General features: G+C 38.5%; 1 protein-coding gene across 4 annotated transcripts; it reads right to left on the bottom strand.

Annotated features, from left to right (window-relative positions):
- Positions 1 to 7,307: 7,307 nt before the first annotated feature.
- LOC9267466 (putative gamma-glutamylcyclotransferase At3g02910) lies at positions 7,308 to 12,806 on the bottom strand. 4 transcript variants are annotated; one of them, XM_015761373.3, is made up of 3 exons: positions 12,390 to 12,806; positions 8,054 to 8,369; positions 7,308 to 7,962 (listed from the first exon to the last, which is right to left on the bottom strand). In XM_015761373.3, the coding sequence occupies exons 2-3, from the start codon at positions 8,357 to 8,359 to the stop codon at positions 7,693 to 7,695; spliced, it is 576 nt and encodes a 191-aa protein (XP_015616859.1). In that variant the 5' UTR covers positions 8,360 to 8,369; positions 12,390 to 12,806; the 3' UTR covers positions 7,308 to 7,692. The 4 variants fall into 4 exon arrangements, with proteins under 4 accessions (XP_015616859.1, XP_015616861.3, XP_015616860.3 ...); XM_015761375.3 differs by having other exon boundaries at positions 12,272 to 12,806; XM_015761374.3 differs by having other exon boundaries at positions 12,264 to 12,806.
- Between the last annotated feature and the right edge of the window lie 564 nt (positions 12,807 to 13,370).

Raw genomic sequence — 13,370 nt, forward strand, 5'->3', positions numbered from 1 at the left:
CCATACAGGCAAAAAGATAGTATATATTAGTAGCTCTGTTAGTATGGCACTACCTACACAACATACAAACAGTCAAACAAATAAATGAAAGTGTTAATCAAGTGAGACATTTTTATGAACTGCGTAATATTATACGAAGAGGAGGGCACCCATTATATAGCGCATCCATACAGGCAAAAAAAGATAGTATATATTAGTTGCTCTTTGAGTATGGAACTATCTACACAACATACACAACATTCAAACAATCTCTTTGGTAAGCGACAATGAATGAGATACTAGCCTTAATTAAGGTCCTTTCTCGGTAAATCTTAAAGTGGGGGCACTAAAAAAAGGCATGTGCCAGACGAACTGTAAGAAGAAAATATAAAAGATAATTAATGTCAGGGGAGATAATCTACAGACAAGTTAGCAGAATTATATTTTTAGTGTACATAGTGAAAATGTATGTATGATATATTTCGAAAAATATTGTGGGTGATTAGCAACAAAGTTCAAGAGATTTACGTCAATTTCAAAAGCGCTATCAATTCCTATAAAAAGCATAATATTTAGAAAACATCCACATTTCTATCTTAGCCTAGGCAAACAATGTTGAGACTGTAAACTTCAGTTATCTACAAACTTAGTTAGAAGATGAGCAACTTTCAAAACAGTGGACCCTGCCATTTACTTGAAATATCCTAGTTCCTGAATGAGGTGGTACATTCAATATGCAAAATTAAATCAGGAGAAAACAATGCCATCAACTTATTTTCCGTACAGATCATGGTAATATATAAGTTAATAAAATACATAATTGTCAAAATAAATTATCATATTACAACAACCTTACAGACCAAATCAGGACATGAAAGTCCGAATCATTTGATAATTACAATGTCCAACATCTTTAGGATGCTTAAAGAGCACATTGAAGACAACACACCAAACGAACAGACAAAGGGCCAAACTATACTGGACTGAACCCACCATCTAGCTAGTTATAGAACATTACATGCCCAGATGTTAAAGATACTACTAGAGAAACAAGTTGGGCCAACTAATTAGAGATCAGATAGTGCTACTGATAACTCTTCCACAGTTCATAAAGCATAGATTTCTACTCACAAGAACATTTAATAGATGGTTTTATAATGGCACACTTTACACAACCATCGAATTTACTTCTCAGAGCAGGAAAGCAAATTCAGTTCCATCAATTTTCTTGAAACAAATCTTCAAATTATTTTCACCATTAGTCAAAAGATTCCAGCATCACCTTCATAACCTTGTATATTGTTCAAAGGAAGTAACTGCCAAAAGAATCATCTACCATAGAAACTTTAGGATGGGCCTTTTAGCTACTACATAACCATCTCCATCTTAACTGATAAATTAGCTTTCCGGAAGTAAACAAGTTAACATCAAAATTCTGTGAGAACTATGACCATGTTTAAATGTTCTGACAAGATTGACTGATCCATGAACCATAGCAGGATTTGACTTAACAGCAAAGTAACAAGCAGATAAATTTCCTCCAAATAACATCATTCACTTGTTAGTTTTGATGAGAAAAGAAGTAGCACCAGTCTTGAATGGAATGGAGAAACCATCTTATACACCAATGTCTAATCCTAGCCATGACCAATTCATACCACAGGCTTCAGTTTCTCTGGTTTCAATATGCCAAAAAATGTTCATAATGCAGATTAAGTGGTCGGACAATCGCTTCTAATGGAAGCAAACCAACTACACAATATTAACATATTGAAAATTCAATTAATTGCAATTAGTCATAACCCTAAACCAAAGCATTAAGGTTCCTACAAACTAACACCAGTGAACATGAAAATAACGGGATTTGTACCTCAAACTGAACAGGTCAAGCAGCAAGTAATCTGTAGTTCCTGTACTACGATAAAAATAATCCACAGGGAAGGCAGTCAAAAAGAGCTCCTTAAATCCTCGTGAAAGAAATCCAGAAGTTAAACTTTAACTAAGAACTGACACAGAAGAACAATACTGAAGAATCTTCCAACACCCTAGTTTAACTCAAACTTTAGCACTCTTTCTTGCTGGAATTTAACAAATTAACAGCGGTGATTTGAAAGCTCTGAGCAAACCTAAGAAAGCCACCACGATCATGTTTAAATGTTCTGATATGACTTGACCTTATATCATAAAAAATACCAGATCTGAAGGAAAAATTGTATATAATTGTAAGCTGCCGAATTGTCTCGAACTACCAAGCATCACAAATGCACAAACTTGAAAGGAACAGAACAATAATCAACAATAATCTTAGGCCAGTGAGCAATCCTAACCATTGACCATTTCAGAGCACAAACTTCATTTTATCTATCATACCCAAAATATCCACGGTACAGCTTAATTAAGCTGACAATCCATCTCACCGAACAGAAAGTGAAGCAAACCAACCGACCTCGCAATCAGTATTGCCAGAACAACAAATCACGATTAGCCATAAACCAATCGAAAGAAGGGCCGTTGAGAGAACTAACGCAACAGCAAGAGACGAATCGCCGAAACTAGACCCCCAAAACCGAACGGATCAAGCAGTCACCGAAACTAGAAACCGGACCGAACCGATCAAAGCACCACCTGATGATCAAATCAACAAAAGGGCAGCGAACCAGGTGAGATCGAAACCGATGGATCCCTTACCTACCGACTTACCAGCCCAGCCCACCCGCGGCGGAGGGGGAAAGGGGAAGGAAGAAATAACCCGCGCGAGAAGAGGAAGGAAGCCATCGATCGCGCAATTCACAGCGATGAGGGTCTGAGGGGAGGAACGGGCTTGCATTTATAGAGGAAGGGAACGAAGAGGAGAGGCACCGAGGAGGAAACCGAGTCGGTGGGCGCCCGACTATTCTGGTCGCAGTCGGAGACGGATACGGGATACGGAGGCGGTGTTGGTGGGCCCGGGGATGCCGAGTCCGTGTGCGGCTTTGAGTTATCTTGCGCTTTTTTCGGTGTCATGGTCGGGACGTTCTTATCGCTTTTTTCTTTTTTTTTTTTTATTTTCAGAGGATGTTCTTATCGCTTAGCCGAAGCGGACACGCTTCACCCACCGTCCTAATCCTCGATGATTCGTCGTTAGCCGCAACCAGTCGTGCAACTGTGATTTACTCCATGTTCCATGCTTCCATGGAGCACAGTAAAAATAAATTATTGGCCAATTACCCCCATTGTAAGTTTGTAAACAAACCGTGTTCACACGTGATCAACCATGGACATTTGGATGGTTGCTGGTTCCCGAAGGTTCCAAGTTCCAACCATAGCTTGAGGGAGGGCTTATTCGCTTCAAAGGAATTGCAAAGAAAAAACATAGGAATAGGAATAGGTTCTAAACTATCATTCGCTTCATAGGAATGTACCATAGAAAAATTATAGAAAAGTTTTCCATTCCTCCATTTCTGAAGGAAAAGAATAGAAAAAAATAATCCACTCCAACCTAATGTTTGCATTTCTTTGGTTGGCTTGCTCAACAACATAGGAAAAATTCCTGTGTTTTTCAATCCATAGGTTTGCACATGTATTCCTATAGTATTCCTACGTTTTTTCTATTCCTACGTTTTGAAAATCCTGTGAACCGAATGAGCCGAAATTTAAAAATTAGATTCGACCAAAGTATATGGTGATTTCGTGGTCCATTCCACGGAACTAAATTAAGCACCACAATAGCATTCCACAAAGCTAGCATCTATGCATTTCCACAACAAAAACTGTGCGTATTTGACGCCTTGACGGGAAACATTTCAATGGTCTTCAGTGCTGGAAATATTTTTGTCAATGATCTTTGCTGAACATGTCTTCCAAAGTTTTCAGCCAGTTCATGTATTGCCACCGCTCCTTCTCAACCAAATGGTGGCTGAACATGTCTTCCAAAGTTTTCAGCCAGTTCATATATTGCCACCGCTCCTTCTCAACCAAATGGTGGTGAAGTGAGCTTGCCAGTTTGGAGTTAACGCCTCTTGCCACCAGATATCCTTTTAGTGCAACTTGTAACTGCGGATCCAAATCTCTGCAAAAAGAAAAATGGAAGGATTGCAAATAGGTAGGAATATAGACGTCTCTGCCTTCTTACTTAAAAGAAAAGGAATCAAAGGATCTTTGATGTTTGAAGGAACAGAAATATACCCCTTCAGTGGAGCAATGTGATACAGTCAACTTTCAATTTCATAAGTGGAAAACCACAGGCCAGACCACATAACCACTAACTTAAGTTCAGAGTCCTCGAAGGTTGCAGCTCATGTGCCGAAGTGCTTGATTTTTGTCGATTTAATATCACATTAGATTTTTGCCTTCAACTGCACCAACTTAGGCTGCGTTCATTAGCCTGTCACCTGTGTTACCAGCCCGCACAGTGCGCATAGAAAACGGTGTAGGCTATTAGCACGTGATTAATTAAGTATTTGCTTTTTTTTTAAAAAAAAGACCAATATGATTTTTTTAAGCAACTTTCGTATATAAACTTTTTGTAAAAAACCCTTTAAAAAGCGTGCGCGCGGAAAACGAAGAAGAGGGGTTGGGAACTAGGAGCAATATTTATTCTCCCAAGTGAACTCCAGTGCCTGATCCCACAGCAACTTTCCACAATTGCTGTTACAGCCTTTCTTTCTTCAACTTATAGGCACTGCCCATATTTCCGCCCTTATACTCTTTGGTAAGTAAGTATCTTCAATAAGGCTTCTGCAATTTTGCTCTTTCTAAAGCTTTCAGTGGGCGAAAGATTATCGCTGTGCCAATATTAATGACCAGCCAACACAACATAAGATACTTATCTCCGAGATCACCCAACACACACAAAACAACTCAAAAACTTGAAGAAATTAGTGCCCCCTCCACTTTTATCCGGGCTTGGGACCGGCACTGGCAGGCACCCCTATCCCCAAATATAACACCCCAACACGTCGAGTGAAATAAAAAAAGTAGGAGCACCCATGATTGCATTATGAAGTTAGTGAGCAATAATAGATCGAGTTAGCTATCCATAGCCCATCTAAGCATCTAACACATCAAGGAAAGCAAAACGTTAAGGAAACAACTATCTTCATAAATCAAATACCAGTAATTCGCTAGAAGCAACCTATGCAGAAGGAGCTGACTATACCAACGAAAATAAACATGCAAATGCAGTTGTAACTATCACACTAAAATAGACTATCAATGCAAATGCGCATAGGAAAATAGGCTAACTACCACTAGGTTCAGGTAATTCTATCACTAGTATGCTAGTTTGCCAAACAGGTAAATAACTAAGTTCAACACCTCAGGATAACTGGAACATTCTTTTAGGTGAAGAGCAACTAGTAACAAAATTAATCATGCCAATAAATTTAGCAAAAAACAATTTTTGGGAATGGAATCATCTTATCATCATCGATTAACCGATCTTCTTAAATTCTAAACATCAGCAAGTGGAACTCCATACCGTAACATGACAAAGACAATCGGCAAAAGGCTCATGCTAAACTATATCACACAACACAACTGAAATCATCCTCCGTATTTTCTTTGCAGGATATACATGAAATACAAATTCAGCACAAGTGCGTTTTCAGAATTTAGGACATTCAACATGGTTAATACTCCCAACACATAATTTAGAATATTCGACATGGTTAATACCCAACGACTCAATTATATTAGTGTAATATGCAAAGCAACAAAATTTAGATTAATCATGGCGACGTTACATATTGTAAAATAAATGCTCGGATTAGATTCCCAAACAGAAGGTATAGCCCCCCACACAAAAGAGCATTATAAGAACAAGTCATCATATTAATAATATTTAATGTAATTACATGTGCATCATCCTCTTAAAGATTATATTAAACTGCATTTGAATGGATAAGCCAAAAATATTTTTAGCTATATAGAGTCAGAACTATGTGTACTATATTTAATTTAATTCCATATCCATCACCCTGTTAAGTCTTTATTACTATTAAGTATATCAATACTAAATCAGACTGTAGTGCATCAAAGAAAATAGAGGAAGAGAACACGATAGAAATCAGAAGAAACTTGGTCAGTGATCAAGTCATAATCAAAAGTATTAAGTGCACATCACATTGCCAAAAACATTTTGAAGACAACTTCTGATATGTACTTTATGCACTTCCAATGTGTTGTAGAAGATTCAAAATTCAGAGTACAAAAATTGAGTCTTCGCATAATATTAGGAGGTAAATCAATGCATAACCACAAAGAATGGGCAAGGACACACGAAATATGATTAAACAAACTTCTTCCATGAGCTGGTAAAAAGAAAAAAGTCAACCCAATTAACTGCCTTCTCTATAAAAATCAAAGGCATCAAAGCTTTCAAAGTTTCAATAGCAAATACAAAATGGTTTACTAGCTCGGCAATGTCCATAAAAAAACATACAAGCACTATATTCATTTGACCTCGTATCTCATGAATTACTGGACATAGACACAAGTATTCGCAACACAACATATATTGACATCAAACGAATAAACATCAGAAAATCAATCATAGAAGATAGATATGATACTACTAGCCTTTGGAACAAGATAGAAAACAAACAAATTAGGAATTAATAATTAGCAACAAGAAATGAAATGTTAATCACGCAAACAAATTTGTAAAAACCAATTTTGGGCAAAGGAAACATTCAACAACTGGAACTTCATACTGTAACATGTAAAATATGTTCTCACACAACTTAAATCATCTAGTGCAAGTTGATTTCAGAATTTAGGACATTCAACATGGTTAATACTCGCAGCACGTAATTTACTACATTACATCAAACTCGCTTTAATAGGGTTAACGGCAATGGCATAGAAACGAATGTAAAATTCCATCAAATGGCAAATACGGAATAGAAAATTTTCAATGGCATATAAAGAAGAGTGGCAAATAAGGAAAAAATTGCTCGAAGGGATACTAGGGAGGTATATCGATCTCATTCCCCCTCCTAGTTAAATTGGTTTGTGATAATCAATCAAATTCTCACAAATTAAAGTTGATATCAAAGTACTTCCTCCGTTTCATATTATAAGACTTTCTAGCATTACCCACATTCATATATATGTCAGTGAATATATATATATATATATATATATATATATATATATATATATATATATATATATATATATATATATATATGTCTAGATTCATTGACATCTATATAAATATGGGCAATGCTAGAAAGTCTAATAATATGATACGGAGGGAGTACCTGTTTTGGATAATAGAAAAAGAGTTAGTTATTATAACACCAGCAGTAATTGGCATTTTAGTATTCTCTACCATCTGGAGTACATTGAACCACTTAAAAGATACTATATTAGATTTGGAATTCAACAAGTTGAAGGTTTCACTGTATTTACATATAAGAAGAATGGATCCATGTTACATATCAGTAGAGAAACGCCTAGGGTCTTCCGGCTAGCTCCACAAGGTGATGGGCTAGCCGGCTTGGGTTCGAAGCCTCACCTCTTCTATTTATTTGATATTAGGTCCTTCCCTAATATTCATGTTTTTTTATGTTGCATACCAGTACATGACACAACAGACTTATGACAGAAAATGAGCCAGAGTAACTGACTCAAATTAATGTGCTGGTAATAGGCAGCGAACAATAAGCAAATTCAATTCAAGATACCGACCGGTACTCAATGAGATGAAAGGATTTGATTTGATATGGTTCAGGGAGATGGAGAGGTGGCGAGGAGGAAGACATGGATGGCATGCATAAGACCAGAGGCATCGGGAGATCGGCAGCTAGGAGGGACGTACTTGGCCGCGTGTTCCATGGTATACTCGCCGATCTCAGCTGCCTCGCCACCGCAGCGCAGCCACAGGGCCTCCATGTAGCTCGTGTGTGCGAAATAGGCCTCCGCCTCCACTACCTCTCCTGATCCTCCCTCAACTACCACGGTCACTTTGCGCCGCTCATACACACCCAGGTGGGTGCCCTGCAGATGCAATTCCGCTCCATCCAAATCATGCATCTAGCCATCTAGGTGAATAGGTGATCGAGGACTGATCAGGAATATATGTACGTACCTCGAGGGCATCGAGGTCAACTAGGGCGCGGGGGGACACGGCGTAGAGCTCGCCGGAGACGAGATGGCTACCGGAGGATGAACTTGGCCTGGGGAGGAGGAACGGAACAGAGTAGGGCCCCACAACAAGCGAGGCCGGGGTGGCGGTGGAGGCAGCACCAACCAAGGGGGAACCGGAGGCGGCGAGGAGAGGGTGGTTGGGGAAACCACGCTTCAGGGTGCCGTACACGAACACCATTGTCGCCGCCTCCACTCCTCCCCCTCCATTGCTCAATTTCTGCTCCACTGGAGTTTGGACGCTCCTCATCTTTACTCACCTGTTCATTATTATAACTAGTGTTATTATTATTTCAAGTAGATAGGTGTCCCGCGCAATTGCGTGGCTAACACCCATATAAAATTATCTATTTTTTTAAACACATAATTTAGTACATTCTAACACATACGACTCAAACATTAGTGCAGACACACCTTATTAAGCAAAGCAACAGAATTTGAATTGAGCATACTAGCAACATTATTAACACAGTAAAAAAATGGTTAGGATTAGATTTCCCTAAATAAATGTTACTAGGTCATGTACACAAACTGACAGAACGTACAGGCCAACACACACAAAAGGGTAAGCACTAAAAGAACAAGTTATCATTTTTTTTAATAATATTTAATTTAACTGCATGTTCATCATCCTGTTAAAGATCATATCAACCCGTGGTGGGAAGGATAGGTTAAAATAATAGCTATATAGATTCAGGAGTCAATATTATGTGCACTATATTTAATTAATTCCATATCCATCATACTGTTAAAGTAACTATAAAGATTATTAAAACTGTACCGCATCAAATGAAACAGCTAATGAGGAAACACGATGAAATCAGAAGAAACTTGGTCAGGGAAGAACTCATAATCAAAATGACATCATATAAGCACTTTAGGAGTATATCACACTTACACCATTTTGAAGACATCTTCTAATATGTACTTTATGCACTTAAAACATGTTGTATAGATTCAAAATTCAGAGTAAAATTTAAGTCACTACACGGATGTAAATCAACGAATAACCAAAAAGCATTGGCACATGCGATATAATTAAACAAAATTCTTGCAGGAGCAGAACTGCTGAAGTAAAAAAAAAATTCTAATTCAACCAAATTAACAGCCTTATTTATAAAAATGCAAAAAGTCAAAAAGCATCAAAGCTTTCAATAGCAACACAAAATGGCAATTACTAGCTCAGTAATGCCCATAAAACACACACACAGTACTATTATTTATTTGAACTTGTATCTCATGCATTACTAGACATAGACACAAGTATTCACACAGTAATCGCAGCATTATATATTGACATCAAACGAATATCGAAAAGCAACCATAGAACATTGATATGATATTTCTAGCATTTGGAACAATATGCAGATGGAAAACAAACAATATGGGAATTAATAATTAGCAAGAAGAAATGAAATATTAAGGTGTTAGCTGGATATATGACATATTTAGTAAACAGAGAGCATCAATTTTAAACCATAAAATAAAACTATTTGCCTAGAATAAATTAATGCCACAAAAACTAAAGCACCTACACATTCAACCAAAAAGGGATTACTTAAAACCACCAGATAATGTATGAAGAGATTTAAGGTTGGTTCAAATTAAAACCATGCACACAAAGTTGATGCACAAATAAAACTGCTGGTGGACAATCAATGCTCTAGCTTATTTCACACAAGAGTGGCAAATCCTTTAGAACCACTCCTAAGAGTGGCAAATAGTTAATTATTCCCACTACCTCACAACAGTCAACAGTCAAAACATTCTCATTGGCAAGCAATAATATGCTCTTGTTTAAGGTCCTTTCTTGGCAAATCTTAATTGGGGACACTATGCTGAATAAGAAATAATAAATTAATAATTATAAAGAAAGAAATGTACCAGACAAACTGTAAGAAGAAACAAGTCAGCGATAATGTACGATATACTTCGGAATATATTGTCCGAGTGATTAGCAACTAAGTTCAAGAGATTCACCTCAATTCAAAAGCATATAATTTAGGACAATTCCTACTAAGTTCAAGAGATATCTCAACACTGTAAACTACAGTTATCTACCAAGTTAGTAGAAGATGAACAACTTTTAAAACTGTGGATGCAGCAAGACGATCTAAAATATTCCTGGAAATATCCTAGTTCCTGAATGGGGTGGTACATTCAACACACACAAAATGAAAGCAAGAGAGAACAATGCCACAAGAGCCATAGAGTTTCGTTCTATTGTTCCATAGAGATCAAGGTAATATAAGTTAATCAACCTCAGGATTATCAAAACAAATTACCATGTTACAACTATTATACAGACTAACGTCTATATCATTTGATAATTACAATTTGTAACATCAGAAGGAATCTTGAACACAAAAATTACAAGATGACACCAAACCAACATATATTGAAATGAACCCAGAGCCGAGCTAGTTATGGAACAGGACAAGCCCAAATGTAAAGTATACTACTGGAGATGCAAACTGGACCAAGTAGAAAGCAAATACTGCTACTGAGAACAACTCCATAGTTCATAAAGCAATTGTTTCTACTCGGAAGAACCTTCAAACAGATGGCTTTATAATGTTGAGGTCCATAAATTGTTCTTGAAACAAATCTTCAAATTAATTTCACCAGCAGTAGTCAAAATATTTCAGAATCACCTTCACAACCTTGTAATATTGTTTGAAAGAAGTAACTGCCAAAGGAATCATCTACCACAGAAACTTTAGGATGTGCCTTTTTAGTTAGTACTACATAACCACCTTCATAACAAGTTAACAACCGACTGATATAGCTTTGCTCTAAACAAGTTAACATCAAAATTCTCTGAGAACTATGGCCATGTAAATGTTCTGACAAGACAATTTAACCATAAAAGCGCAGCAGGATGGACTTAATAACCACAGAGTTCCAAGCAGACAAATTGCCTCCAAATAACATCAATCACTTGTTATATTTGACCAAAAAACATAGCAGCAATCTTGAATGGAATGGAGAAACCATCTTATACACCAATGAGTCAATGACTATTCCTAATAGTGACCAATCCATACCACAAGCTTCAATTTCTCTGGTTTAAATGTTCGTATTACAGATAAAATGTTCTTGGATAGTCGCTTGTAATGGAAGCAAACAAACTGCACATTATTGACATATTGAAATTTCAAAAATTGCAATTAACCATAGCCCTAAACCAGAGCATCAAGGTTCCTAAAACTAACACTAGTAAACAGGAAAATCACGAGATCTGTACCTCAAACTGAGCAGGTCAAGCAGCAAGTAATCTTTAGTTCCTGTACTAGGACAAATTAATCCACAGTGAAGGCAGTCAAAAAGAGCTCCTTAAATCCTCGTGAAAGAAATCCTGAAGTTAAACTTTAACTAAGAACTGACACAGAAGAATCATTCCAACGCCCTAGTTTAACTTAAACTTTAGCACATATTGCCAATTTTTAAATTCCAAAAAGCAATACATGACGCCGTTTAGAATTTCAATAACACTCAACCATCTTCAAATAATCTTTAGTCTTGTCAGAATTAAGCAAATTAACATCAGTTTAGTCTTGTCGGAATTGAACAAATTAACATCGGTGATTTGAAAGCTCTGAGCAGACCCAAGAAAACCATCTCCCATCATGTTTAAATGTTCTGATATGACTTACCTTCCCATAAAATTACCAGACCTGAAGGAAAAACCGCAGAGCACAGAATTGCAAGCAACCGAATTGTCACTAACTACAAGCATCACAACCTTGAAATGAACAGAAGTATAATCTTAGCCCAGTGAGCAATCCTAACCATGACAATTTCAGAGCACAAACTTCATTTTATCTAGGCTTGATCATACCCAAAATATCCACGGTACAGCTTAATTGAGCTGATAATCCATCTCACCGAACAGAAACTGAAGCAAACCAACCGACCTCGCAATCTTAAATAGCAAATCACAATTAGCCATAATCCAATCGAAAGAAGGGCCGTTCAGAGAACTAACGCAACAGCAAGAGACGAATCGCCCAAACTAGACCCCCAAACCGAACGGATCAAGCAGTCGCCTAAACTAGAAACCGGACCGAACCGATCAAAGCACCATCTGATGATCAATCAACAAAAGGGCAGCGAACGAGGTGAGATCGAAACCGATGGATTCCTTTACCTACCGACTTACCAGCCCACCCGCGGCGGTGGGGGGAAAGGGGAAGAATAAAAGCCATCGAGCAATCCACAGCGACGAGAGGCAAAGGGGAACGGGGCAACGGGCTTGCGGAGAAGAGAGGAGAGCCAACCGAGGAGGAAGAGTCGGGCGGCGCCGGTGGTGGCGAGGGGCGGCGCCGGTGGAGCGAGTGAAGCCTTCGGCTCCTTCGGCTGCGTGCTCAGCGAGGAGAGCGCCGCGACGCTCTGGGGAAGACGGCTGCACGGATGGCGGGGAGAGGCGGCGGCGCGTCTGGCCGGCGGTGGCGGATGGTGAGGGGAGACGGCGGCGCGGATGGCGGGGAGAGACGGCGGCGCGGATGGCGAGGGGAGATGGCGGGGAGAGGCGGCGGCGCGTCTGGGCGGCGCCGGCGGATGGCGACGGCGGCGCGGATGGCGGGGGAGACGGCGACGCGGATGGCGAGGGGAGAGACGGCGGCGGCTTGGTCGCCAGTCGTCCCTCCCTTCACCTTCTCGCTCGCTCGGTCAAGACGGAAGACGTCGTATGGTTCAATCCAGGGGCAAAAACGTGAGAAAAAAATACTACGTATTTGGGTGAATACCCAACATAATCCTTGAACTTTCGCTTAAGGATCAATTTAGTCCCTGACATTTCGTGTTGTCCAAACAAATACCTTAAGTTTATTGTGTGATTCAATATGGTCCTTAGACCCTCTAAACATGCTATGTGTACATGCCACATCATCTATGCATGCAAATTCAATATTTAAATGTCCTTTACACCCTTATGTTTTCATAGGAAATAAAGAAAAACTATTGAGAAAACACAAAAAAAAAGCTTTTGACCATTGGCAAAAATATGTAGCATTGATAGATAAAAAAAAATTAACATTTTTTGTTTTATGATTGCTTCTTCTTGTTTTTCTTTTCTTTATTTGATAGAAAATTGAAGGTTAAAATAGACATTTAAATGTTATCTTGCATGCACGAATGACGTGGCATGTTCATGTGGCGTTTTAAGTGGGTCTAAAGACTATATTAAGCCGCATGATAATCTTTAGGGTCCTGTTTGGACATTATAAAACATGAAGGACTAATTCGACCTCTGAGCAAAA

The sequence above is a fragment of the Oryza sativa genome, chromosome 11 (assembly GCF_034140825.1).
Source record: "Oryza sativa Japonica Group chromosome 11, ASM3414082v1".
NCBI lineage: Eukaryota > Viridiplantae > Streptophyta > Magnoliopsida > Poales > Poaceae > Oryza > Oryza sativa.